Source organism: Bubalus bubalis, chromosome X (assembly GCF_019923935.1).
Source record: "Bubalus bubalis isolate 160015118507 breed Murrah chromosome X, NDDB_SH_1, whole genome shotgun sequence".
NCBI classification, from domain to species: domain Eukaryota; kingdom Metazoa; phylum Chordata; class Mammalia; order Artiodactyla; family Bovidae; genus Bubalus; species Bubalus bubalis.
This window is the reverse complement of record NC_059181.1, coordinates 46,427,985-46,453,254: the sequence shown is the minus strand read 5'-3', so window position 1 is coordinate 46,453,254 and position 25,270 is coordinate 46,427,985. Positions and strand designations below refer to the sequence as shown.

The window sequence follows — 25,270 nt, the reverse complement described above, 5'->3', positions numbered from 1 at the left end:
AGGTTTGAGAAAAGTTAAGTTCAGGTGGATCCAGGTGTCATTATGCCAACACAGAATTTTAAGAGAAAACTCTTTTTAAATGGGTATAGAGAAGGGGAAAAAAATCTAACACCTGTTTGTTTCCTCCTGCCCCTTAAGAGAGAGATAAAAAATGTCTGACAGTATTTTCTCCATTTGGAGACCCCTGGCCTTCCTGCCTGTTACCCTCTCACTCATCTCCTGCTGCTCTTGTTCAGTTCTCAGATTTTTTTTTTTTTAACTACTCTAAGGTATTGTTCTTTTTTGTACAGTTCTTCTGTGTATTCCTGCCACCTCTTCTAAATATCTACTGCTTCTGTTAGGTCCATACCATTTCTGTCCTTTATCAAGCCCATCTTTGCATGAAATGTTCTCTTGGTATCTCTAATTTTCTTGAACAGATCTCTAGTCTTTCCAATTCTGTTGTTTTCCTCTTTCTTTGCATTGGTTGCTGAGGAAGGCTTTCTTAATTCTTCTTGCTATTCTTTGGAACTCTGCACTCAGATGCTTATATCTTTCATTTTCTCCTTTGCGTTTCCCTTCTCTTCTTTTCACAGCTATTTGTAAGGCCTCCCCAGACAGCCATTTTGCTTTTTTGCATTTCTTTTCCATAGGGATGGTCTTGATCCCTGTCTCCTGTACAATGTCATGAACCTCCATCCATAGTTCATCAGGCACTCTATCTATCAGATCTAGGCCCTTAAATCTATTTCTCACTTCCACTGTATAATCGTAAGGGATTTGATTTAGGTCATACCTGAATGGTCTAGTGGTTTTCCCTACTTTCTTCAATTTAAGTCTGAATTTGGCAATAAGGAGTTCATGATCTGAGCCACAGTCAGCTCCTGGTCTTGTTTTTGTTGACTGTATAGAGCTTCTCCATCTTTGGCTGCAAAGAATATAATCAATCTGATTTCGGTGTTGACCATCTGGTGATGTCCATGTGTAGAGTCTTCTCTTGTGTTGTTGGAAGAGGGTGTTTGCTATGACTAGTGCATTTTCTTGGCAAAACTCTCTTAGTCTTTGCCCTGCTTCATTCCGTATTCCAAGGCCAAATTTGCCTGTTACTCCAGGTGTTTCTTGAGTTCCTACTTTTGCATTCCAGTCCCCTATAATGAAAGGACATCTTTTTTGGGTGTTAGTTCTAAAACGTCTTGGAGGTCTTCATAGAACCGCTCAACTTCAGCTTCTTCAGCATTACTGCTTGGGGCACAGACTTGGATTACTGTGATATTGAGTGGTTTGCCTTGAAAATGAACAGAGATCATTCTGTCGTTTTGGAGATTGCATCCAAGTACTGCATTTTGGACTCTTGTTGACCATGATGGCTACTCCATTTCTTCTAAGGGATTCCTGCCCACAGTAGTAGATATAATGGTCATCTGAGTTGAATTCACCCATTCCAGTCCATTTTAGTTCGCTGATTCCTAGAATGTCAACATTCACTCTTGCTATCTCCTGTTTGACCACTTCCAATTTGCCTTGATTCATAGACCTAACATTCCAGGTTCCTATGCAATATTGCTCTTTACAGCATCAGACCTTGCTTCTATCACCAGTCACATCCACAACTGGGTATTGTTTTTGCTTTGGCTCCATCTCTTCCTTCTTTCTGGAGTTATTTGTCCACTGATCTCCAGTAGCATATTGGGCCCCTACTGACCAGGGGAGTTCCTCTTTCAGTATCCTATCATTTTGCCTTTTCATACTGTTTATGGGGTTCTCAAGGCAAGAATACTGAAGTGGTTTGCCATTCCCTTCTCCAGTGGACCATGTTCTGTCAGACCTCTCCACCATGACCCGCCCGTCTTGGGTGGCCCCATGGGCATGGCTTAGTTTCATTGAGTTAGACAAGGTTGTGGTCCTAGTGTGATTAGATTGACTAGTTTTCTGTGATTACGGTTTCAGTGTCTCTGCCCTCTGATGCCCTCTTACAACACCTACCATGTTACTTGGGTTTTCTTACCTTGGACATGGTATATCTTTTCATGGCTGCACTAGGAAAGCACAGCCGCTGCTCCTTAACTTACAAGATAATCAAGATGATGTGATCACTCACCTAGAGCCAGACATCCTGGAATGTGAAGTCAAGTGGGCCTTAGAAAGCATCACTATGAACAAAGCTAGTAGAGGTGATGGAATTCCAGTTGAGCTATTTCAAATCCTGAAAAGATGATGCTGTGAAAGTGCTGCACTCAATATGCCAGCAAATTTGGAAAACTCAGCAGTGGCCACAGGACTGGAAAAGGTTAGTTTTCATTCCAATCCCAAAGAAAGGCAAGGCCAAAGAATGCTCAAAGTACCGCACAATTGCACCCATCTCACACGCTAGTAAAGTAATGCTCCAAATTCTCCAAGCCAGGCTTCAGCAGTACATGAACTGTGAACTTCCTGATGTTCAAGCTGGATTTAGAAAAGGCAGAGGAACCAGAGATCAAATTGCCCACATACGCTGGATCATCAAAAAAAGCAAGAAAGTTCCAGAAAAACATCTATTTCTGCTTTATTGACTATCCAAAGCCCTTGACTGTGTGGATCACAATAAACTGTGGAAAATTCTGAAAGAGATGGGAATACCAGACCACCTGATCTGCCTCTTGAGAAATCTATATGCAGGTCAGGAAGCAACACTTAGAACTGGACATGGAACAACAGACTGGTTCCAAATAGGAAAAGGAGTACGTCAAGGCTGTATATTGTCACCCTGCTTATTTAACTTCTATGCAGAGTACATCATGAGAAATGCTGGGCTGGAAGAAGCACAAGGTGGAATCAAGATTGCGGGGAGAAATATCAATAACCTCAGATATGCAGATGACACCACCCTTATGGCAGAAAGTGAAGAGGAACTAAAAAGCCTCTTGATGGAAATGAAAGTGGAGAGTGAAAAAGTTGGCTTAAAACTCAACATTCAGAAAACGAAGATCATGGCATCTGGTCCCATCACTTCATGGGAAATAGATGGGGAAACAGTGGAAACAGTGTCAGACTTTATTTTTCTGTGCTCCAAAATCACTGCAGATGGTGACTGCAGCCATGAAATTAAAAGACGCTTACTCCTTGGAAGGAAAGTTATGACCAACCTAGATAGCATATTCAAAAGCCGAGACATTACTTTGCCATCAAAGGTCTGTCTAGTCAAGGCTGTGGTTTTGTATGGATGTGAGAGTTGGACTGTGAAGAACACTGAGTGTCAAAGAATTGATGCTTTTGAACTGTGGTGTTGGAGAAGGCTCTTGAGAGTCCCTTGGACTGCAAGGAGATCTAACCAGTCCATTCTGAAGGAGATCAGCCCTGGGATTTCTTTGGAAGGAATGATGCTAAAGCTGAAACTCCAGTACTTTGGCTACTTCATGCGAAGAGTTGACTCATTGGAAAAGACTCTGATGCTGGGAGGGATTGGGGGCAAGAGGATAAGGGGAGTACAGAGGATTAGATGGCTGGATGGCATCACTGCCTCAATGGACGTGAGTCTGAGTCAACTCTGGGAGTCGGTGATGGACAGGGAGGCCTGGCGTGCTGCGATTCATGGGGTGGCAAAGAGTCGGACACGACTGAGTGACTGATCTGATCTGATACCTGGAAACAAAACATTAAAACAATTGATTATCTATTTGAATTTTATAAATTATTGCCTCGTTTAGTATTATGTTCTTGAAGACATCAAAAATCATTGAGGTCCTTTAATGGACCAAAACCTGGTGGTCTGGAGTCAAGCAATGAGAATGTAATGGAGAGAGAAAGAGGCTGATATTCCTTGGTTTATGCATAAAGCCAATAAAGCCCCTGCACGGGGCTTGCTCTGTTCACGAAGGCCTTAGGCCCCCTTTCGATGGGGTGAAGGTGCAGAGCGCCTTCTCTAGAGGGTCTTAGAAGTCCGGGCAGGAAAGTGAACTCAGAGAGCCTATGTGCTCCAGGGCATCAGCCTGAAAAAAGAGAGAGGGAGAGAGAGAGAGAGAAAGCAAGACACGGGGACCAGAGCTCTGATGGAGCCAAGGTGTTTTAATCAACATGGTGGGGCATATATACTGTAGTTATTATCAGCAAAGATAAAGATTAAAATGCCAGACTTACAAAAATAGGAGATCCATATTAAAGAGAGAGAGTTGTAAACAATCACTTTTACTATATGGTGCACAAGAAGGAGGAGGGTACTTATCACCATATAGAAAAACTAATGAAGGAAATGCCTGGATTCCTCAGCCCCCAGGAGAGGCTTGCCTCTCCTCTTAAATTCCTGAATATTCAGGAATTAATAAGGAACAGAGAATTCCTGACAGATCCAAAACAGCACACAGGAAGCCTCTTGTTAAATGCTTCCTGACAACCAGAGTCCTTTCTGTGAATTTTTCTGATGGTGAAACATTTGAAAAAGCGTCACAGTGAAGCAATAACTGTCTATAAATGTCAAAAAGACCTGAAAATGCAAAAGATTTGATGAAAGTTCATTATAATGAAATTGACAAGGCATCTGCTTATTTCTGTGACATACCTGTTAAAATTATGGCTGGTAACATTATATATAGAACACGTGTATTAAGCACCATTTCATATTAGAACACTTGTACTAAACTTATATGCAGAGTACATCATGAGAAACGCTGGGCTGGAAGAAGCACAAGCTGGAATCAAGATTGCCGGGAGAAATATCAATAACCTCAGATATGCAGATGACACCACTTTTATGGCAGAAAGTGAAGAGGAACTAAAAAGCCTCTTGATGAAAGTGAAAGAGGAGAGTGGAAAAAGTTGGCTTAAAGCTCAACATTCAGAAAATGAAGATCATGGCATCTGGTCCCATCACTTCATGGGAAATAGATGGGGAAACAGTGGAAACAGTGTAAGACTTTATTTTGGGGGGCTCCAAAATCATTGCAGATGGTGATTGCAACCATGAAATTAAAAGACACTTACTCCTTGGAAGGAAACTTATGACCAACCTAGACAGCGTATTCAAAAGCAGAGACATTACTTTGCCAACAAAGGTCCGTCTAGTCAAGGCTATGGTTTTTCCTGTGGTCATGTATGGATGTGAGAGTTGGACTGTGAAGAACACTGAGTGCCAAAGAACTGATGCTTTTAAATTGTGGTGTTGGAGAAGACTCTTGAGAGTCCCTTGGACTGCAAGGAGATCCAACCAGTCCATTCTAAAGGAGATCAGTCCTGGGTGTTCTTTGGAAGGACTGATGCTAAAGCAGAAACTCCAGTACTTTGCCCACCTCATGCGAAGAGTTGGCTCATTGGAAAAGACTCTGATGCTGGGAGGGGTTGGGGGCAGGAGGAGAAGGGGACGACAGAGGATGAGATGGCTGGATGGCATCACCGACTCGATGGACATGAGTTTGAGTGAACTCCGGGAGTTGCTGGTGGACAGGGAGGCCAGGTGTGCTGGAATTCATGGGGTCGCGAAGAGTTGGACACGACTGAGTGACTGAACTGAACTGAACTGAAGCAATGTTTAGCTTTTTTAAAAGGTGAGAAGATTCAATCTTCTTAAGTAATCAAAGACTGATTAAGATAACATGAAGCATAGGAAATAATTTTGATAAAACACATATCTTTATTTTCTAAGCAGATTACTTGAAGAAAAGGAAAAAACTTTCACAAGCTCTTATCAGGAGCAGATCAATAGTCCAATAATTTGTTGTTGTTGCTCAGTTGCTCAATTGTGTTCGACTCTTTGTAACCCCATAGACTGCAGCACGCCAGGCTCTTTGTTCTTCACTATGTCCAGGAGCTTGCCCCAACTCATGTCCATCGAATCAATCATGCCATACACCTGTCTCATTCTCTTTGACCCCCTTCTCCTCCCCTCAATCTTTCCCAGCATCAGGATATTTTCCAATGAGTCAGCTCTTTGCATCAGGTGGCCAAGTTATTGGAGCTTCAGCTTCACCATCAGTCCTTCCAATGAATATTCAGGGTTGATTTCCTTTACGATTGACTGGTTTGATCTCCTTGCTATCCAAGGGACTCTCAAGAGCCTTCTATAGCACCACATTTTGAAAGTATCAATTCTTTGCCACTCAGCCTTCTTTATAGTCCAGCTCTCACATCTGTACAGGACTACTGGAAAAGCCATAGTTTTGACTAATACCTTGTCCTTACAGAGAGAAAAACCAAATCCCAATTTTACAGTGTATTTTTGACATTAAAGTCATTTAAAAACAAACTTATTTTAATCTTAACCAGTATGATAACACATAAAACTCAGGTTTCAAAGATTCCTTTCCATCACCCTTATGCAACTTACTATTTCCATTTCCATTCAACTTTTGTTCTGTCTTTTATGGTTTCCTATAGTAAAACAATTAGCTTCACTTTAGGACAAAATTACTTTCTTTCCTCTTATTATTTCTAATAGCCTTAAACAATTGTGAATGGTCTTTTACTGCCAAATTTATGAATACATTTCATGATTCCTAAAAGTGTATTTTTCTTGTTGCACATTTTTCAAAATGGAATGTCTACTAAGAGACCCAAATATCTTTGGTTCTTTTGTAAAGGAAAACAGAAGTGGATGAACATATTCTTAGTAATGTTTCAATATTTTATTTGGAAACAATCTAGATATTTGATGACTACCTATAGTCCTATAGTTTAATATAACTTAGCAAAACTGTAAAGTTTCAGGTTACCAAAAAGACTTTGGGAAGCTATTTTAAACATTCACTTAGAAACATTAAACTCATTTATATATATTTTATTTGTTTTCAACCACTATGTTAAGATTGCTTATAGTAATTTCATCATATCAAGTTGTTTACTTCCTAAGAAATTTTGTGACAGAGATAACGTGAATTTATCTGACCAATCAACCCAGGTAGAGTGAAAGTTTTCAGTGCTAACTCCAAAGACACACCTGTTTCAATTAAACCATCAACTTTAAGCTGGCTTTTATTTACTAAAAATTTACCCTAGATCATGGGCTTCCCAGGTGACTCAGTAGATAAAGAATCCGCCTGCAATGCAGGAGTTGCAGAAGATGCGGGTTCGATCCTTGAGTCAGGAAGATCTCCTGGAGGAAGGCCTGGCAACCCACTCCAGTATTCCTGCCTGGAGAATCCCTTGGACAGAGGAGCCTGGTGGGCTACCGTCCATGCGGTCACAAAGAGTTGGACATGACTGAAGCGACTACACATGCATGCACCCTAGATCATGTGAACTTGAAAATCATTTGGTTTAGTTTTGTTTATATTTCTTTAATTTATATGAGTACTTGTTTGTTTTATGCCAATTAAATAGAGCTCTTTTGCAAATTAATTTTAACAATGCCATACAGAGCTAGAAGAGAAAAAAAAAGTCACACATATATACACATGTGTTTGGACACACATGAGCATATATACAGATGCAAACAGAGATCTTATAGTTTTATTTTAAATTTTAGTTATGTATCAGGTGCAATAACCCAAAAGTCAAAAGAATGGATGGATCCAAGTTGTGTTTCTGGCAGATGATCTAGGTTCAGGTTATTTGCTGTAGGTATGAGTCTTCTTAAAGCTGTTTTAGAGCAAATCTGTCTTTCAGAAACTCCTTCATAATAATCAAAGAATGCATTCCATTGTCTCTTGAGAGGTTTGAAATCCTCTCATTCAAAAGTGACCCCTAAGGTATACTTATTTAAAACAAAGTTTCTTCCCATTGAACAGGACTGGTAACTTACAAAGAATCTTTAACAAACAAAGACAGAAACAGAAAGCAGGTTTTCTCTTGGGCCTTTTAGAATATATTTATCTGTTATATAAAAAAAAAAATCTAGGTTGATAGATACTTACATTTTTCCTTCTAATCTTTTTTTTGCCCCAGTTAACTTAGAAACAGTAATTAAGTCTTCAGTATTTGAATCTTCAGAGTGCCTGATTTTAAAGGAGCAGGTTTTCAAAAAGGAGGAAAAGAAGATGGCACTGGGGGCAGGATAGGTGCACAAGATGTCTACCCACATGAAGAAAATGGGTGAGGGGAAAAGTAAACCTCAGAAGCCATTTTGTCTTATTTCAATTGTTTGTTCATATCAATTAATTTAGAAATTGTATTTTGCAAAAAAGTGATTGTAGAGTTATGAATATAATTGGAAGACTCCAGGTACCAAGTAAAATAAGGATGAAATTAAATTACCTTATCTTAGAACTATGACTTTATAATTTAGTTCTGAGAAAAATAAGCTTGAAGATTGAAAGTTCATCATAATGGCCACTGCAGTTCTAGATTAGTTTTGTTCATGTTGGCCCATTTATTTAAAAATGTGTATATGTAGGGCTCATAGTTCTTAAATGTCCCTGAAGGAAGGCTGCCCTTAGAGCATTTAGATGACTGGGATTCTATTTCTCAGGATTTTTCCAAGAACAAAGGAAAATTCCTAGCTAGACCAATTCCATTCCAAGAGGAGCTGCACCAAACTGTTAGCACACTTCCAAAAGGGAAATAATTGATTACTTCTCTATGATAAAGCATTGACAGCAGGGACAGAGCCTTGAACCACAAAGGATAAAGCATTTCATGGTCCTGAATTAAACTGGAGAACTCAAAATGCAAAGAGAATGGGCCCAAGATCTGAGAGACTCATCAAACCAGAAGAGGGTGACAAATCAGGGAAATCATGAGCACAAGAGCTCAGCGCAGGTACCTTGCACAAGTACAGAAGTTGCTTCCTTCCATCCCCACTTCTGACATTATAACTGTCAAATTTAAAAATAAAACATCCAGTTATCTCTTCAGTTAAATGAATTTATTTGTAAATAGCCAGAGAAATTGGAACTAAGGAAATACAACTTATGGTAGACCATAAGTAAATCCAAAAAACAAAGCTTGCTTTTATAGAACAAATAGGCAATTGGGAGGGCTTGTTCTAAATGAAGGTTTATTGGAGGAAAGTAAGAGTTCAGGAAGGTGAAGATTTCTCATTAGCTGAGCTGTGGTATTTTTCATTGACTGGGCTTATTGCTGGGCAAGAAGAAAATTTTCCTTCCTTTTGTAGTATATAGTATATAGCAAACTGTAGTAGTATAGCAAACTTTTTCCTATTGGACATAAAAGGTACATCTTTTCCTGTTTGGGGGTATTCAATTATGAGTAATAGGGCATGAGATCCCTCTACAGGCTTTCTCAACTTCAATTTTAGTTAGTTCACTTCAGTTCAGTCACGCACACTTGTCCAACTCTTTGTAATCTCATGGACTTTAGCATGCCAGGCTTCCCTGTCCACCACTAATTCCTGGAGCTTGCTCAAACTCATGTCCATTGAGACGGTGATGACATCCGATGATCTCAGCCTCTGTTGTCACCTTCTCCTCCTGCCTTCAATCTTTCCCAGCACCAAGGTCTTTTCCAATGAGCCAGTTCTTCTCATCAGGTGGCCAAAGTATTGGAGTTTCAGCTTCAGCATCAGTCTTTCCAATGAATATTCAGGACTGATTTCCTTTAGGATTGATTGGCTTGATCTTCCTGCAATCCAAGGGACTCTCAAGAGTCTACTCCAACACCACAGTTCAAAAGCATCAATTCTTCAACACTCAGCTTTTGTTATGGTCCAACTCTCACATCCATACATGACTACTGGGAAAACCATAGCTTTGACTAGACAGATCTTTGTTGGTGAAGTAATGTCTCTACTTTTCAATATGCTATCTAGGTTGGTCATAACTTTCCTTCCAAGGAGTAAGCATCTTTTAAATTCATAGCTGAAATTACCATATGAGGGGATTTTGGAACACCCCCCCCCCCCCACCGCAAAAAAAAAAAAAAAAGCCTCTCACTGTTTCCATCGTTACTCTGTCTATTTACCATGAAGTGACCAGATTGGATGTCATGACCTTAGTTTTCTGAATGTTGAGTTTTAAGCCAATTTGTTCACTCTCCTCTTTCACTTTCATCAAGATGATTTTTAGCTCCTCTTCGCTTTCTGCCATAAGGGTGGTGTCATCTGCATATCTGAGGTTATTGATATTTCTCCCGGTAATCTTGATTCCAGCTTGTGCTTCTTCCAGCCCAGCCTTTCTCATGATGTACTCTGCATAGAAGTTAAATAAGCAGGGTGACAATATACAGCCTTGACGTACTCCTTTTCCTATTTGGAACCAGTCTGTTGTTCCATGTCCAGTTCTAACTGTTGCTTCCTGACCTGCATACAGGTTTCTGAAGAGGCAGGTCAGGTGGTCTGGTATTCCCATCTCTTACAGAGTTTTCCACAGTTTATTGTGATCCACACAGTCAAAGGCTTTGGCATACTCAATAAAGCAGAAATAGATGTTTTTCTGGAACTCTCTTGCTTTTTCCATGATCCAGTGGATGTTGGCAAGTTGGTCTCTGGTTCCTCTGCCTTTTCTAAAACCAGCTTGAACATCTGGAAGTTCACGGTTCATGTATTGCTGAAGCCTGGCTTGGAGAATTTGGAGCATTACTTTACTAGCGTGTGAGATGGGTGCAATTGTGCAGTAGTTTGAGCATTCTTTGGCATTGCCTTTCTTTGGGATTGGAATGAAAACTGACCTTTTCCAGTCCTGTGGCCACTGCTGAGTTTTCCAAATTTTCTGGCATATTGAGTGCAGCACTTTCACAGCATCATCTTTCAGGATTTGAAATAGCTCAACTGTAATTCCAGAGGGCAATGGCACCCCACTCCAGTACTCTTGCCTGGAAAATCCCATGGATGGAGGAGCCTGGTGGGCTGCAGTCCATGGGGTCGCTGAGAGTCAGACATGATTGAAGCAACTTAGCAGCAGCAGCAGCAGCAACTGTAATTCCATCACTTCCACTAGCTTTGTTCATAGTGATGCTTTCTAAGGCCCACTTGACTTCACATTCCAGGATCTCTGGCTCTAGGTGAGTGATCACACCATCATGATTATCTGGGTCGTGAAGACCTTTTTTGTACAATTCTTCTGTGTATTCTTTCCACCTCTTCTTAATATCTTCTGCTTCTGTTAGGTCCATACCATTTCTGTCCTTTATCAAGCCCATCTTTGCATGAAATGTTCCCTTGGTATCTCTAATTTTCTTGAAGAGATCTCTAGTCTTTCCCACTCTGTTGATTTCCTCTATTTCTTTGCATTGATCACTGAGGAAGGCTTGCTTATCTCTTCTTGCTATTCTTTGGAACTCTGCATTCAGATGCTTATATCTTTCCTTTTCTCCTTTGCTTTTTGCTTCTCTTTTCACAGCTATTTGTAAGGCCTCCCCAGACAGCCATTTTGCTTTTTTGCATTTCTTTTCCATGGGGATGGTCTTGATCCCTGTCTCCTGTACAGTGTCACGAACCTCAGTCCATAGTTCATCAGGCACTCTATCTATCAGATCTAGGCCCTTAAATCTATTTCTCACTCCCACTGTATAATCATAAGGGATTTGATTTAGGTCATACCTGAATGGTCTAGTGGTTTTCCCTACTTTCTTCAATTTAAGTCTGAATTTGACAATAAGGAGTTCATGATCTGAGCCACAGTCAGCTCCTGATCTTGTTTTTGTTGACTGTATGGAGCTTCTCCATCTTTGGCTGCAAAGAATATAATCAATCTGATTTCGGTGTTGACCATCTGGTGGTGTCTATGTGTAGAGTCTTCTCTTGTGTTGTTGGAAGAGGGTGTTTGCATGGCCAGTGCATTTTCTTGGCAAAACTCTCTTAGTCTTTGCCCTGCTTCATTCCGTATTCCAAGGCCAAATTTGCCTATTACTCCAAGTGTTTCTTGACTTCCTACTTTTGCATTCCAATCCCCTATAATAACATTATAAAATATAATATAAATAAATATTTATTTATTTATAAAATAAATATTTTTATTTTAATAAAATATAACTACATTTTAATGTAGTGCCTCATACTTATAAATGTTAGCTATTGTTATTATCTTCTAGAGTTGTACAGAAAGCCTACTTGGAGAAACAGAATTCATGGATGAGGGTAGAAATGTGGGACTGAGGTAAAGAAACTTCCTGGCCTGGAGGACTAGGCTTCTATTCTTGGCCTGCCACTGGCTTGGCATATGACCTAGGTCAAGTCTCTTCCTCTTTTTTTTTTTTTTTTAAATTTTGAATTTGTCTATTTTATTCATTGAAGGATAATTGCTTTACAGAATTGTGCTGATTTCTGCCAAACAGCTACATGAATCAGCCCTAGGTATACCTATGCCCCCTCCCTCTTGAAGCTCCCTCCCATCTCCCTGCCCATCCCATCCCTCTAGGTTGTTACAGAGCCCCAGTTTGAGTTCCCTGAGTCATACAGCAAATTCTCATTCGCTATCTATTTTACATATGGTAATGTAAGTTTCCATGTTACTGTCTCCATTCATCTACCTTTTCCTTCCTCCCCACTTCCATGTTCATTTATCTGTTCTCTATGTCTGCATCTCCATTGCTTCCCTGCAAATACTTTCATCAGTACCATCCTTCTAGATTCCATATATATGTGTTAGTATATGATATTTGTTTTTCTCTTTCTGACTGACTTCACTCTGTATAATAGTCTCTAAGTTCATCCACTTCATTAGAACTGACTCAAATGGGTCCCTTTTTATGACTGAGTAATATTCCATTGTATACATGTACCACAGCTTCTTTATCCATTCATCTGTCAATGGACATCTAGGTTGCTTCCATGTTCTAGCTATTGTAAATAGTGTTGTAATGAACATTGGAGTGCATGTGTCTTCAATTTTGGTTTCCTCAGAGTATATGCCTAGCAGTGGGATTGCTGGGTCATATGGTGGTTTTATTCCTAGTTTTTAAAGGAATATCCATACTGTTTTCCATAGTGGCTGTATCAATTTCCATTCCCACCAACAGTGCAACAGGGTTCCCTTTTCTCCAAACCCTATCCAGCATTTATTGTTTGTAGACTTTTTTGATGATGGCCATTCTTACTGGTGTGAGGTGATATCCCGTTGTAGTTTTGATTTGCATTTCTCTAATAGTGAGCCATGTCGAGCATTTTCTCATGTGTTTGTTAGCCACCTGTATGCCTTCTTTGGAGAAATATATGTTTAGGTCCTTTTTCCCACTTTTTGATTGGGTTGTTTGTTTTTCTAGTATTGACTTGTATGAGCTGCTTGTAAGTTTTGGAAATTAATCCTTTGTCAGTTGTTTAAAGTCCCTTCCTCTTTTTGGTCTCATTTTCCCAAAATAGATAATCTCACTGATCAAATGAACATTTTGTGAGTCAAAGAGATTCTGCACAGGCTGTGCTCATAAGTATAGGAAAGATACAGATTAAAGACATACTTCAGGTCAAGTGAATTTAACTCTGCAGACCAGACCAGAGGAAGAGGACCAAAGAGACCATGAGCTAGTAACCTGACACCCGGGACAACCATCAGAAAGGCAGAAACTGCCTTTAAGCTCTGGGCTCCACCCACTTTCTCCTCTTTTTCCTTTCTTTCCTTTCAGCCTCTGAATATTAACCTGCCTTCTTGCCTCTCTCCCTCTTAGCAAATTCTGTTCCAGCCTGTTCAGGGCAGAGGGGCAAAAAGCATTGAATGGAGAAAGATTTCATCATGGGTGAGCTTCTAGTTCTAGTCCCAGCTGTTCTGGGAAACATTCTTGGGACTTCTAATCTCCTTTTTGCTTCCTTGAAGAGGCACCTCCTCTACTGTTCCCTTTCTCTTTCCCTCTAAGTTTCTGCTGCCCTTGTGGATACCTCTGTTAGAGCACTTATCAGGCTGTATTGTAATTGTTTATGTCTACAAGTCTCTCCCAGTAGAATATGATCTCAGATGAGAAGCTGTATGTGTCTATAATCTTAGTGGTATCCAGCTCTTGGATAAGGGGTCAATGCTGAGTGGGTGTTTGGTGAACTCACTTCCTGCTGTTTTTCTGTGTGAAAGCAGGAGCATGGAGGAGCAAATGAGAGAAAGGGAAGCATGGACTGAATCCTTACCTGCTGCTCCCTTGGTTTTGTAGTTTAGACAAGATAAGTATCTTCTCTGGATCTCTAGAACCTCTTTATAAAATTAGAGGATCAAAGTGATAGACTTTTGAGATACCTTGTGTTTTTTTTTATTATTTATTTTTTGGCTTTTTAATGTATTTACTCAATTATCAAGATCTGATAATAATAGCTGTTAAGTTTTGTCCTTCTCCAGTATATTTGCATTTAAATAAGAATTAAAGGATGTTTTGGCACACAGGATAAGCTGTGATCTTCCCCAATCCTAAATTAGTGGGGTCCAAATGAATGCACTTTTGCTTTGCAAAGGTCCAAAAAATTTAGTGGGCCAGTGGTGACAAAGTATGAATCACTTATTTGATTGTGACAAATCTGCAAAGAACCTTTTTGTGGCTTTGCGTAATCTACCTCTCTCTCTCTCTCTCCCCCTCTCTTTATCTCTCTCTCCTTGTCAGCTGGAAATAACTCACCAACCCTCCCTCTCTGCCTTTGTGGCCCCATCCCCTGCTGTGACCATGGAGACTCTCAGCAGCTGTCGGACTACCTTCCTCTCTGATCTGGTGCCCAATGATTACCTGGTTCAGGTCTTCCCAGGCCACCCTGAGGTAGAAGGCCTGGCCAGGGAGGTAGGGCTGGAGAAGTCTGAGCAGTGTGACCAAGGTGATTTGAGCTCCAGGGAAGAGAATGGTCAGAACAAGAAGAAAATCAAAGTCAACAAGATCTGGGATTTTATGAGTCGTAGAAAAGAGGCCTCCAGTCAGGCGAAGAGACCCCAGTCCATGATTTTACTGGGAGACAGTTCCAGACCATCAGAGTTGAAGCCCAAAGTCACATTAAAAGATCGAATGAAGGCATTCAAAAGGTTGAAGCCTTCGACTGGGTCCTCCAAGAATACTACTCTTAGGAGCAGCAAGGTCCAGGAACCCCAGGAGGTGTCACATATTTACCAGATGAGAAAGGCCCAGGAGGCCTCAAAGCCTTTTCGTTATTCCTACTCAGGACACACTGAGGGCCTGGAGCCCTTCCTTGCAGATGTACAAAGACTGATGCCCAAGAACCAGAAAGTGTTGGCCTTTGATGATTTTGGCATCCATGTGGAGGAGGATCACTGGGAAAAAGAGTCCTCTGAGCAGTCTGGTAGGGGCAGGTGGGCCAGGAGCTACCTGAAACACACATCCCCTGGAGACTGCGAGGCCCCATGTAGATCAGCTGGAGACTCCAGAATCCAGGATCCTGAGTCTGCCATTAAGGCCTCCACCTTAGAAGGGAATGTGGAAAGGGGCTACGAGGAGAGTCTTAGGCACCTGCGTAGAGACAAGGCTGTGCCTTTTGGTAGTGTTGTCAAGTTCTTCAGCAATGTGGCCGAGATGGCCCGCAAGTGGCGTGCATTATCCCGGGAAGAGCTGCAGATGAGCCACCGGCGTGACAAGACCTACTTCATCAGTGGTGGCAGTGAAGCCCTCATCATAGAGGGTGCTGCCTCCCAGGCCTCCTTCCCACTCAGCCAGACCCCTGAGGTTATGGTGTGGGGCAATGTCATTGAGAGGTGCCAGCACTGTCACCAAAAGGCCTCACAAGCCTCATGCACATTTGAAATGAGCATTGAGGGCAAGAAGACTTTGGGCCAGGCCCTTGAAGACCCCTGCACTGCTGCTGCATTAGTCTCAACCTCCACTTCACCTGTCTTTGAGCTCCAGGATGACCCGACTCCACAGACTGGGTGCAGTTGCCATTATGGCCATGTCTTCACCACGGAGAGCTCCTCAGAGGAACTTGATGAAGACATTGAGACTGTGGTCAACATCCTTAAGGAAGATGACAGTGCTGGACAGTCCCCTGAGCCAGGCACCTGTGCCGAGTTAACCACCAAAGCTGTCATGGAGAAGCTAGAAGAGAAGCCCAATGAGATGGAGAAACCAGAGGCCTTCAAGGGGCCTGGGGCATCCATCCAGGGAGGACAGCCCCAGGATTCTGACTTGGATATGAGAACAGCAGGTGCAGACAGGAAAGCCAACAAATCCAGTACTGGAGTCCTGGGTACTCAGGTAAGGGGGATGCTGACTTTCCAAATCACCATTTGAAACATTCAGAACCCCGGAAGCCAGTAAAACTCTCATGCCTTTCCCATAACCCTACCTTCCATCAGGAATGTCCCAGAAGGAATGTTCCCACCAGTCAGTTGCCTGGGAATTGACTCATCCTAAAAATCCTGGGCAATTTTTGTCCCTTCATTGGGCTGAACGCCTGCAGGTACATCTCAGTTCAACCTTGAACAAAAACTGAAGCTCTGGGAATGCCAGCAGAATGACCAGGGTCATTTAATTATGCTCAAGAGAGCCATAGTCTCCTATTTTCCTTAGCTGTTGGGCATTTCCATGGCTTTGCCACCCTATCCTTCCCCACCAACAGGAGCTGAATTCAGAGACTAGTGTCCAGCAAATCCTCTGGGACTGAGTGACAGGAGACCTGGATTTGTGTCTCAGTTCTGTTCTCAGTTGTCCATATGACTTTGAGACGAGTCCTTTCATCTTGTTGGACCTCAGTTTCCCTGTAGAGGGGAAGGCGCTTTCTTGGTGTCTGGAAAATCTCTAGGTGTCTTCTGACAACAACACTGTGTTGTTCAGCCTGAAGAATGTAGGTAGAAAACAGCCCAATAACCTTCTTCCAGCATTCATTATATCCAACATCTGTCAGGGTGTAGTCACATTACATTGTTTTCATTTAATTAAAGTAACCTTGTGAGGATGGAGTGATTATCCACATTTTACCAGTGAAGAGGCAAGCTGAGAGGGGTTTAATGACTTATCCAGAGTCATAGATTGTAGCAGAATTTGGATTCAAATTTTCACTTTTGACTCCAAGTCTGGTGCTTTTGTCTAGTTGGCTGTAGTGTTCCAGGGATTTTACTTGAGTGATGACAAGCAGGTGCTCACCATGCCCTCATGCATGGACAAAAAGAAATGTGCTAAAAGTAGTAGGATGAATGTTGGATAAGTATGAGAAGGGACTATCTGGCTTTGGGACTTAAGAATGTCTTTATAAGCAGATATTCTGTAGTTTATCCAGATAATTTTATGGCAAAGTGTTATTTAAGGGTAGCTAACTAAAATTCTTCTTGGTAGTGGTGATGGGAGTAGTCTAGCCTGATAGCTCTCAACCTGTCCTGTCATCTTTCAAATCATACTTTGAGAGAAATTGGGTCCCAGCAGGACAAAAGCAATAAGCCTGCTTTTTCTGGAAGGGAATTAATATGTTTATAAATATTTTATTTCTATTTTTATCATATTTGGTAAGCTTTAAGAATATAAAGATTGGCATAATATTATTAGGAGTAAATTTTATTGCAGTGGTTTTAAGACCAACAATCAAACAAGCAAACAAACATACTTAATGATTCCATTAGCTGATAATTGCAGTTGGAGACTGCATATCTGATGTTACCAGTCACTAGGAAAAGGGTCATAGATGAGCACAGCACCTCACTAAGTGGCTGTGTGGATTGGACACAGAGATGCTTTGTAGGTTCTTTAAAAGCACGGGCTTTGGAGTCACAAAGGCTTGAGTGGGATTTTCCTTCTCATCTGTGAAACAGGATAAAACAGATCCTATATAAGGGGACTTGTTATGGGGAATCAAATAAGCTAGAGTACCCAGTCTATCACCTTTTGTGACACATTGCAGGTTTCCACAAAGTGGTAACTGTTGCAATTATTAAATTTTGGTAAATTATTAATAATTGTGAACAATATCCAGCCAGGAAAACAATTCAAAACAGTACTGCAGCTGGTTAAGGCTGCTGAACAAAGTGTCTGAAGTCAGGAAACTGGCTTCTTTCTAGTGCCATTTATATCCTTGAATTTGTGAACTTAAGACAGATAGTTCCCCTCTACGGGTCTCAATTTCTCCATATGATCCAGAGAATTTGTAACAGATAATTCCTGAGTATCTTTCCTCTTTGCCATTCTCTAGTTTTTTCCTCTCAGCTATTTCTCTGAGTCCAGTGGGAGACCTCTTCCTGTGCAGTGGGTTGTTTTGGATTAGATCTCTTTGGCAGGCTTCCTGTGCCCTCTGCTGGTTGCTCAGATATGCTGCCTATCTTTCCTTGGAGTAGTAAACAGCAGCCTAGACAGACATTGAGGTCCAGGGAATAAGCAAAGTGTATTGGAAAAGCTGCATGCCAGGGAACATTGGTGTAGGACAGGGGTCCTGTTGACCGTCTGATCCAGTCACTCTATTTTACAGATGATGGGGACACTGAGTGCAACAGGGACAGGATTTCCCCTGATACACAGAAACGGTGAGGCAAGTGGGATATGAGAGTTCTAGTCTAGGATCAGCCATAAATTACTCCTGACAGACCCCCCTCTCCCTTTGGGTTTTAGCATCTATCAAATCTTCATCCTTCCCAAAGACACCTTGCAGGTCCACTGTGAGGCTAAATTGACATAATGAATATGAAAGCAGTGCATTGTTAAGTACCAAAGACCATGTGATTACAGTGGATCATTACATGCTAATAAAGGTGAAAAACCCTGCTTGCAGAATGGCTTAGGTCTTTTTGTGTTTCCTAAGGAAACTGCTCGGCTTGCCCCACAGTGATGGGGTTTACCTTCAAGGGAATAATATCAGAATGTAGGAATGGGCTTTCTTCAGAGTCCTTAATTTGGAGTTTATCAAGGGAATTGAAACTTCTCTGTGCCTCACTCTTTGTATTAGGAAAACCAGAGACTTGATATTAATTATAGCTAACATTTACAAAGTGCTTATTATGCACTCAGGCACTTACACATATGGACTCATTTCATCACACAACTACCCTCTGAGTCATGGAATGTCATTAAAATAAAGATGATAATAATACTTACTTCATAGGGGTTTTGGGAAGATGAAATGAGTGCTTGTTTATAGTAGTGTCTGGCTAAGAGTTATGGTGCAATAAATGTTAGCTATTTGCATAAGTTATTAAAAACAAGATTGTTACTTTAAAAAGTATTCACAACCTAAGAAGTTGAGAATTATGTTTTATTTGAGAAATGTTATGTTATGTTATAAATGTTATGTTATATGTGGGAATTTTTAGGACTTCAAGCCTGGGAGACAGCTTTTCGAGTATCTCTGGGAGAACTAATCTGAGGAGGCGAGGAGAGGAGCCAGGCTATATAGAAGTTTTTCAAAAAGAGGCAAGTAGTCTGAACATCAAAAGGTTACTGTTAGTTAAGGAAAACCAGATAACCCAAGTTAAGGAATTTAGCAATTTAGCACTTTTCTGTGTATGGGAAGATGCAAGAGTCTGGGTTCACTGAAATCATTCCTTTGATATGCACCTGAGCTATCTGGGCCAGTATCCTGTTTCCACATTCTGAGTTTCTCATGACTCACCAAGGGGAGTGATTGTAGTCTAATGGCTACTAGATGACAGATATTCTTCTTCTTCCTGAGTTACCTTAGTACTCACCAGCTCACATTGGAGGGCTGCAATGGCTGATGACTGTGGCATCCTTGTTTACTGATACGGCAGGAAATATTCCATTCTTCAAAATATAACAAGAAGAGACTGCACCTCAAGTTTGGCATTAGCTAACACTTTAGTGAGGATTAGTAGAGTACAAATTGAAGGAAAAAGGGGAAGAAAGATAAGCATTCTTTAGATTTGAAAGGGACTTTATACTTTGTAGAGTGCTTTTCCACATATAAATTGATTGCAAAACTAATTATCATTATTATTATTTTCATATGATAGATAAGGAACTTGAGCCATGGTTTATGAGAAACAAAATATTGAAGCTGGAAGCAAAATGCCTATTATCAAATTTGTGGCTTGTCAACTGGTATGACAGAATATACAAACACTTGCTAGTCAGTTTTCATTAAAGATTAAGACTTTTATTTATTTATTTTTTTATACTTTTTTAAAAATTTTATTATATTTTTAAACTTTACAATATTGTATTGGTTTTGCCAAATATCGAAATGAATCTGCCACAGGTATACATGTGTTCCCCATCCTGAACCCTCCTCCCTCCTCCCTCCCCATACCATCCCTCTGGGTCGTCCCAGTGCACCAGCCCCAAGCATCCAGTACCGTGCATCGAACCTGGACTGGCGACTCATTCCATATATATTATACGTATTTCAATGCCATTCTCCCAAATCATCCCACCCTCTCCCTCAAGTTTAGAATTGTAATATGTGCAATTAAAGCTACAGGGATAGTAAGAAAACTATTTCAGTATTCAAGGAGAGTAGGATGTGTATTTTCAGGAAAAGATGGTATGAGGAATGGAAATGCATTTTGTTTAGAAGAAGAAAGTGATTTTTTCCCTAACACTGGTTATTTCTGTGTGGAATGAAAATATGGGACAAATAAGTATAGATACAAAAAATTATGAGAGGTTTGTAAAAAGGAAGCCCTGAGAAAAGAGTTTTGTATAAAGTCAGGCTGGGATTAGATTATGTTTAATTAAGAAAGTGGATTTTGTTACAGAAGGTAGGCAGGTGTAGGCCTAGAGTTTGGTTTTCTCTCTTTGTTAAGAGAACAAAATTTTCTTGGACTGTTGAATTACTTTTGATAACAGATTGTGAGTTTCCTTGCCTTCTAAATGATCTGTATCTGCATTAAAATATTATATTGTCACTTCTGCTGAAAAAATAAGTATTGTTTCATAATGATCTATGCTGCTTTTAATATTTGCTTTTTGTGTTTTTTTTAATTTATTTTAATTGGAGGCTAAATGCTTTACAATATTGTAGTGGTTTTGCCATACATTGACCTGAATCTGCCATGGGTGTACATCTGTTCCCCATCCTGAAGCCCTCTCCCACCTCCCTCCCCAACACATCCCTCTGGGTCATCCCATTGCACCAGCCCCGAGCACCCTGTATCATGCATTGAACCTGGACTGGCGATTCATTTCACATATGATAATATACATATTTCAATGACATTCTCCCAAATCATCCCACCCTCGCCCTCTCCCACAGAATCCAACAGACTGTTCTATACATCTGTGTCTCTTTTGCTGTCTTGAATATAGGGTTATTGTTGCCATCTTTCTAAATTCTATAAATATGCATTAGTATACTCTATTGGTGTTTTTCTTTCTGGCTTACTTCATTCTGTATAATAGGCTCCAGTTTCATCCACCTCATTAGAACTGATTCAAATGTATTCTTTTTAATGGCTGAGTAATATTCCATTGTGTATATGTACCACAGCTTTCTTATCCATTCGTCTGCTGATGGACATCTAGGTTGCTTCCATGTCCTGGCTATTATAAACAGTGCTGCGATGAACATTGGGGTACACGTGTCTCTTTCAATTCTGGTTTCCTCGGTGTGTATGCCTAGCAGTGGGATTGCTCTGTCATATGGCAGTTCTATTCCCAGTTTTTTAAAGAATCTCCACACTGTTCTCCATAGTGTTCCCACTAACAGTGTAAGAGGGTTCCCTTTTCTCCACACCCTCTCCAGCATTTATTGCTTGTAGACTTTTGGATTGCAGCCATTCTGACTGGCATGAAATGGTACCTCATTGTGGTTTTGATTTGCATTTCTCTGATAATGAGTGACGTTGAGCATCTTTTCATGTGTTTGTTAGCCATCTGTGTGTCTACTTAGTTCTTTGGCCCATTTTTTGATTGGGTCGTTTATTTTTTCTGGAATTGAGCTGCAGGAGTTGCTTGTATATTTTTGAGATTAATTCTTTGTCAGTTGCTTTGTTTGCTATTATTTTCTCCCATTCTGAAGGCTGTCTTTTCACCTTGCTTATAGTTTCCTTCATTATGCAAAAGTGTTTGGTTAGGCCCCATTTGTTTATTTTTGCTTTTATTTGCATTACTCTAGAAGGTGGGGAGGTGAGTCTTTTTAATATTTCCACCTTGTTGGGAAGAAGTCTCTAGAGTTTCACCTCAGTTTTATCTTATTTCCTTGTTAATCAACCTAATTAATATTAACTATCTTAATGTTTTATTTGCATCTGTAAGACCAATTATGGTAAAGCTGGTTTATTTTTTGTTGTTGTTTGTTTTAAACTAAGGAAGTTCTTAAGTTAGCCATATATATGTGTGTGTGTGTATATATATATACACACACACACACACACACACATATGTCTCACATACTAGCAAAGTAATGCTCAAAATTCTCCAAGCCAGACTTGAACAGTACATGAACCATGAATTTCCAGATGTTTGAGCTGTGTTTAGAAAAGGTAGAAGAACCAGAGATCAAATTGCTGACATCTGTTGGAGCATAGAAAAAGCAAGAGAATTCCAGAAAAACATCTACTTCTGCTTCATTGATTATGCCAAAGCCTTTGACTGTGTAGAGCGCAACAAACTGTGAAAAATTCTTCAAGAGATTAGAATACCAGACTTCCTTCACTTGTCTCCTGAGAAATCTGTATGCAGGTCAAAAAGCAACAGTTAGAACTGGAAATGCAGGGGTTAATATTCAGCTGCCTGTTCTCTGGCTAAGCCATGAGAAAAACACCATGGGGAAAGAATAAAAGCAAAATATAGCAATACAGTATAATCTAAACAAAAGTACATCAGGTTTATTAGTTGGGGTTGTCAAGCCCTGCAAAGCTAAGGAAAAATATAGTGTGGACCTTGGAATACTGGGTCAGTGCAACTTCAGAATGTTGCTTGTGCACACACAAAGATGTTTTCCCAAGGCATATGTGGGTCTATGACCTCAAACTGGGTGATACCACTTCTACAAGAAAATAACAAAGATAGTTCAAAGTAATCAATAAAATAAGAGACGAGACCGGGGATACAGGAGGCTGACTTCATCATAGCATAACAGATACTTTCTGCTTACCAAGACACTAAATAAAAGTGATGTGACTCCAAGGAACGGGGCTCTTGATCCAAGAGGTCTTGAGTCCCTCGGTCCCATCTTTAAAGCTTTAATTCTGTCTCTAGCTTCTTTTTCTCAAACTGTGCATTGACCACTTTTGATCCCTACTTGCTGCACTGACCACAGCAAGTGGTGCCCAACATAGGGCTCCAAAGTGAAGGATAGCTGAGAGCAAAGCTAAAGTTGAAATATCCGTGCAGGGTCCTAAAGAACAGTGGGATGAAGTCTTGAAAATACCTCTTTGCATTAAGTAATACTCTCTCAGGCATTGAAACTGGGGTTAAGCATGGAAAATTCAGAAAGCTCAGAATGATACCGGCCATATATGTGCTTCTTAAAGCAGCTTTTAGAAATGAGGGTGAGGGGGTAAAAAAAAATAAGTGAGGGCCAGCTATTGGAACTTTTACAAACCATTGAGAAACATTGCTTATGGTTCCCTTCTCTCAGTACTTTAGATTATACTGTATTGCTATATTTTGCTTTTATTCTTTTCCCATGGCTTAGCCAGAGCAACAGGTGGCTGATTATTAACCCCTGCACCTTACCTGCCTCCTGGTAAATCTGTTTGCAGGTCAAGAATCAACTGTTAAAACCAGACATGGAACAACAGACTGGTTCCAAATTGGAGAAGGAGTACGTCAAAGCTGTATATTGTCACCCTGTTTATTTAACTTTTATGTGGAGTACATCACGAAAAATGCTGGGCTGGATGAAGCACAAGCTGGAATCAAGATTTCCAGGAGAAATATCAATAACCTCAAATACACAGATGATGCCACCCTTATGGCAGAACATGAAGAGGAACTGAAGAGCCTCTTGATGAAAGTGAAAGAGGAGAGAGAAAAGGCTAGCTTAAAACTCAACATTCAAAAAACATGGCATCCGGTCCCATCACTTCATGGCAAATAAGTGGAGAAACAATGGAAACAGTGACAGACTTTATTTTCTTGGGCTCCAAAATCACTGCAGATGGTGACTGTAGCCATGAAATTAAAAGATGCTTGCTCCTTGGAAGAAGAGCTATGACCAACCTAGACTGTATATTGAAAAGAAGAGACATACTTTGCTGACAAAGGTCCATCTAGTCAAAGCTATGGTTTTTCCAGTAGTCATGTATGGATGTGAGAGTTGGACTATAAGGAAAGCTGAGAAGTCAAGAATTGATGCTTTTGAACTGTGGTGTTGGAGAAGAATCTTGAGAGTCTCTTGGACTGCAAGGAGATCCAACCAGTCCATCCTAAAGGAAATTAGTCATGAATATCCATTGAAAGGACTGATACTGAAGCTGAAACTCCAATACTTTGGCCACCTGATGAGAAGAACTGCCTCATTGGAAAAGACCCTGATGTTGGGAAAGATTGAAGGCAGGAGGAGAAGAGGACAACAGAGGATGAGATGGTTGGATGGCATCACCACTCAATGGACATAACTTTGAGTCAACTCTGGCAGTTGGTAATGGACAGGGATGTCTGGTGTGCTGCAGTCCATGGGGTCACAAAGAGTTGGACACGACTGAGCGACTGAACTGACTGATATATATATATATATATATATATATATATATATATATATATATATATATATAGTGGGCAGGGCACTCCCTGAGTGAGTAAGACTGCCCCCCGCCCCCCCCACCCCCGCTTGTGGGTTCTGCTATCTAGTCCTTCCAGGACACTTGAAAAGGAAGAAGAAAGTCCGAAATGAGTACCACATTAAGGTGTTTCTGAATGCACCAAATTGCAAAGTTGATGCTGTTGCAGCCCCAATTTGGCAACCCACTCCAGTGTTCTTGCCTGAAGAATCCCAGGGACAGGGGAACCTGGTGGGTTGCCATCTATGGGGTCACACAGAGTCGGACACGACTGAAGCGACTTAGCAGCAGCAGCAGCAGCAGTTTATTTTCCAGAGAAGACAATGGCGCCCCACTGCAGTACTCTCGCCTGGGAAATCCCATGGATGGAGGAGCCTGGTGGGTTGCCGTCTATGGGGCTGCACAGAGTCGGACATGCCTGATGCGACTTAGTAGCAGCAGCAGCACCAGCACCAGTGGCAGCAGTATATTTTCCTTTAAGACATTATAGTCTATGGATAGTGTAACCTTAATTCAGAATGTGCCTTAGTAAAAGTACAATTGGCTGCCTTTCACCTTGTTTTTCTTAGCCTCTGACTGATTTGGAGGCCCCTACCCCTGTCCTCTAAGCTTAAAGCTGCTTAGTTCTGGTATCCCTCTAAGCTCACTTTCCAAAAGGCTGTGTCCTCCTGAATTGCATAGAATAGTGTTTCACAAATACTTCAAGTCCTCACCCTTAGTACCTGTGAATGTGACCTTATTTAAGAATGGGGTGTTTGTAGATGTAGTCAAGTTAAAATGGCATCATACTGGATTAGAGTGGGCCCTAATCAAATGACTTATGTGTTTATGAGAATTGAGAAATTTGTAAAATAACACAAAGACACAAAGAAGACCGTAGAATGATAGATACAGAGGCTGGAGTAATGTACCTGCAAGCCAAG

General features: G+C 40.8%; 1 protein-coding gene across 4 annotated transcripts in view; it reads left to right on the top strand.

The window, feature by feature from the left end:
* The window catches only part of ARHGEF9 (Cdc42 guanine nucleotide exchange factor 9), a 386,748-nt gene that overhangs the window by 35,006 nt on the left and 326,472 nt on the right, over positions 1-25,270 (top strand). For 2 of the 4 annotated variants that reach the window (XM_025276863.2, XM_006054273.3), the window contains exon 2: positions 14,350-15,939. The exons of the other annotated variants lie outside the window; for them this stretch is intronic. In XM_025276863.2, the coding sequence (XP_025132648.1) occupies positions 14,410-15,939 (1,530 nt within the window). In that variant the 5' untranslated portion in view covers positions 14,350-14,409. The remainder of the gene's footprint in view (positions 1-14,349; positions 15,940-25,270) is intronic. 4 annotated transcript variants of the gene reach the window in all.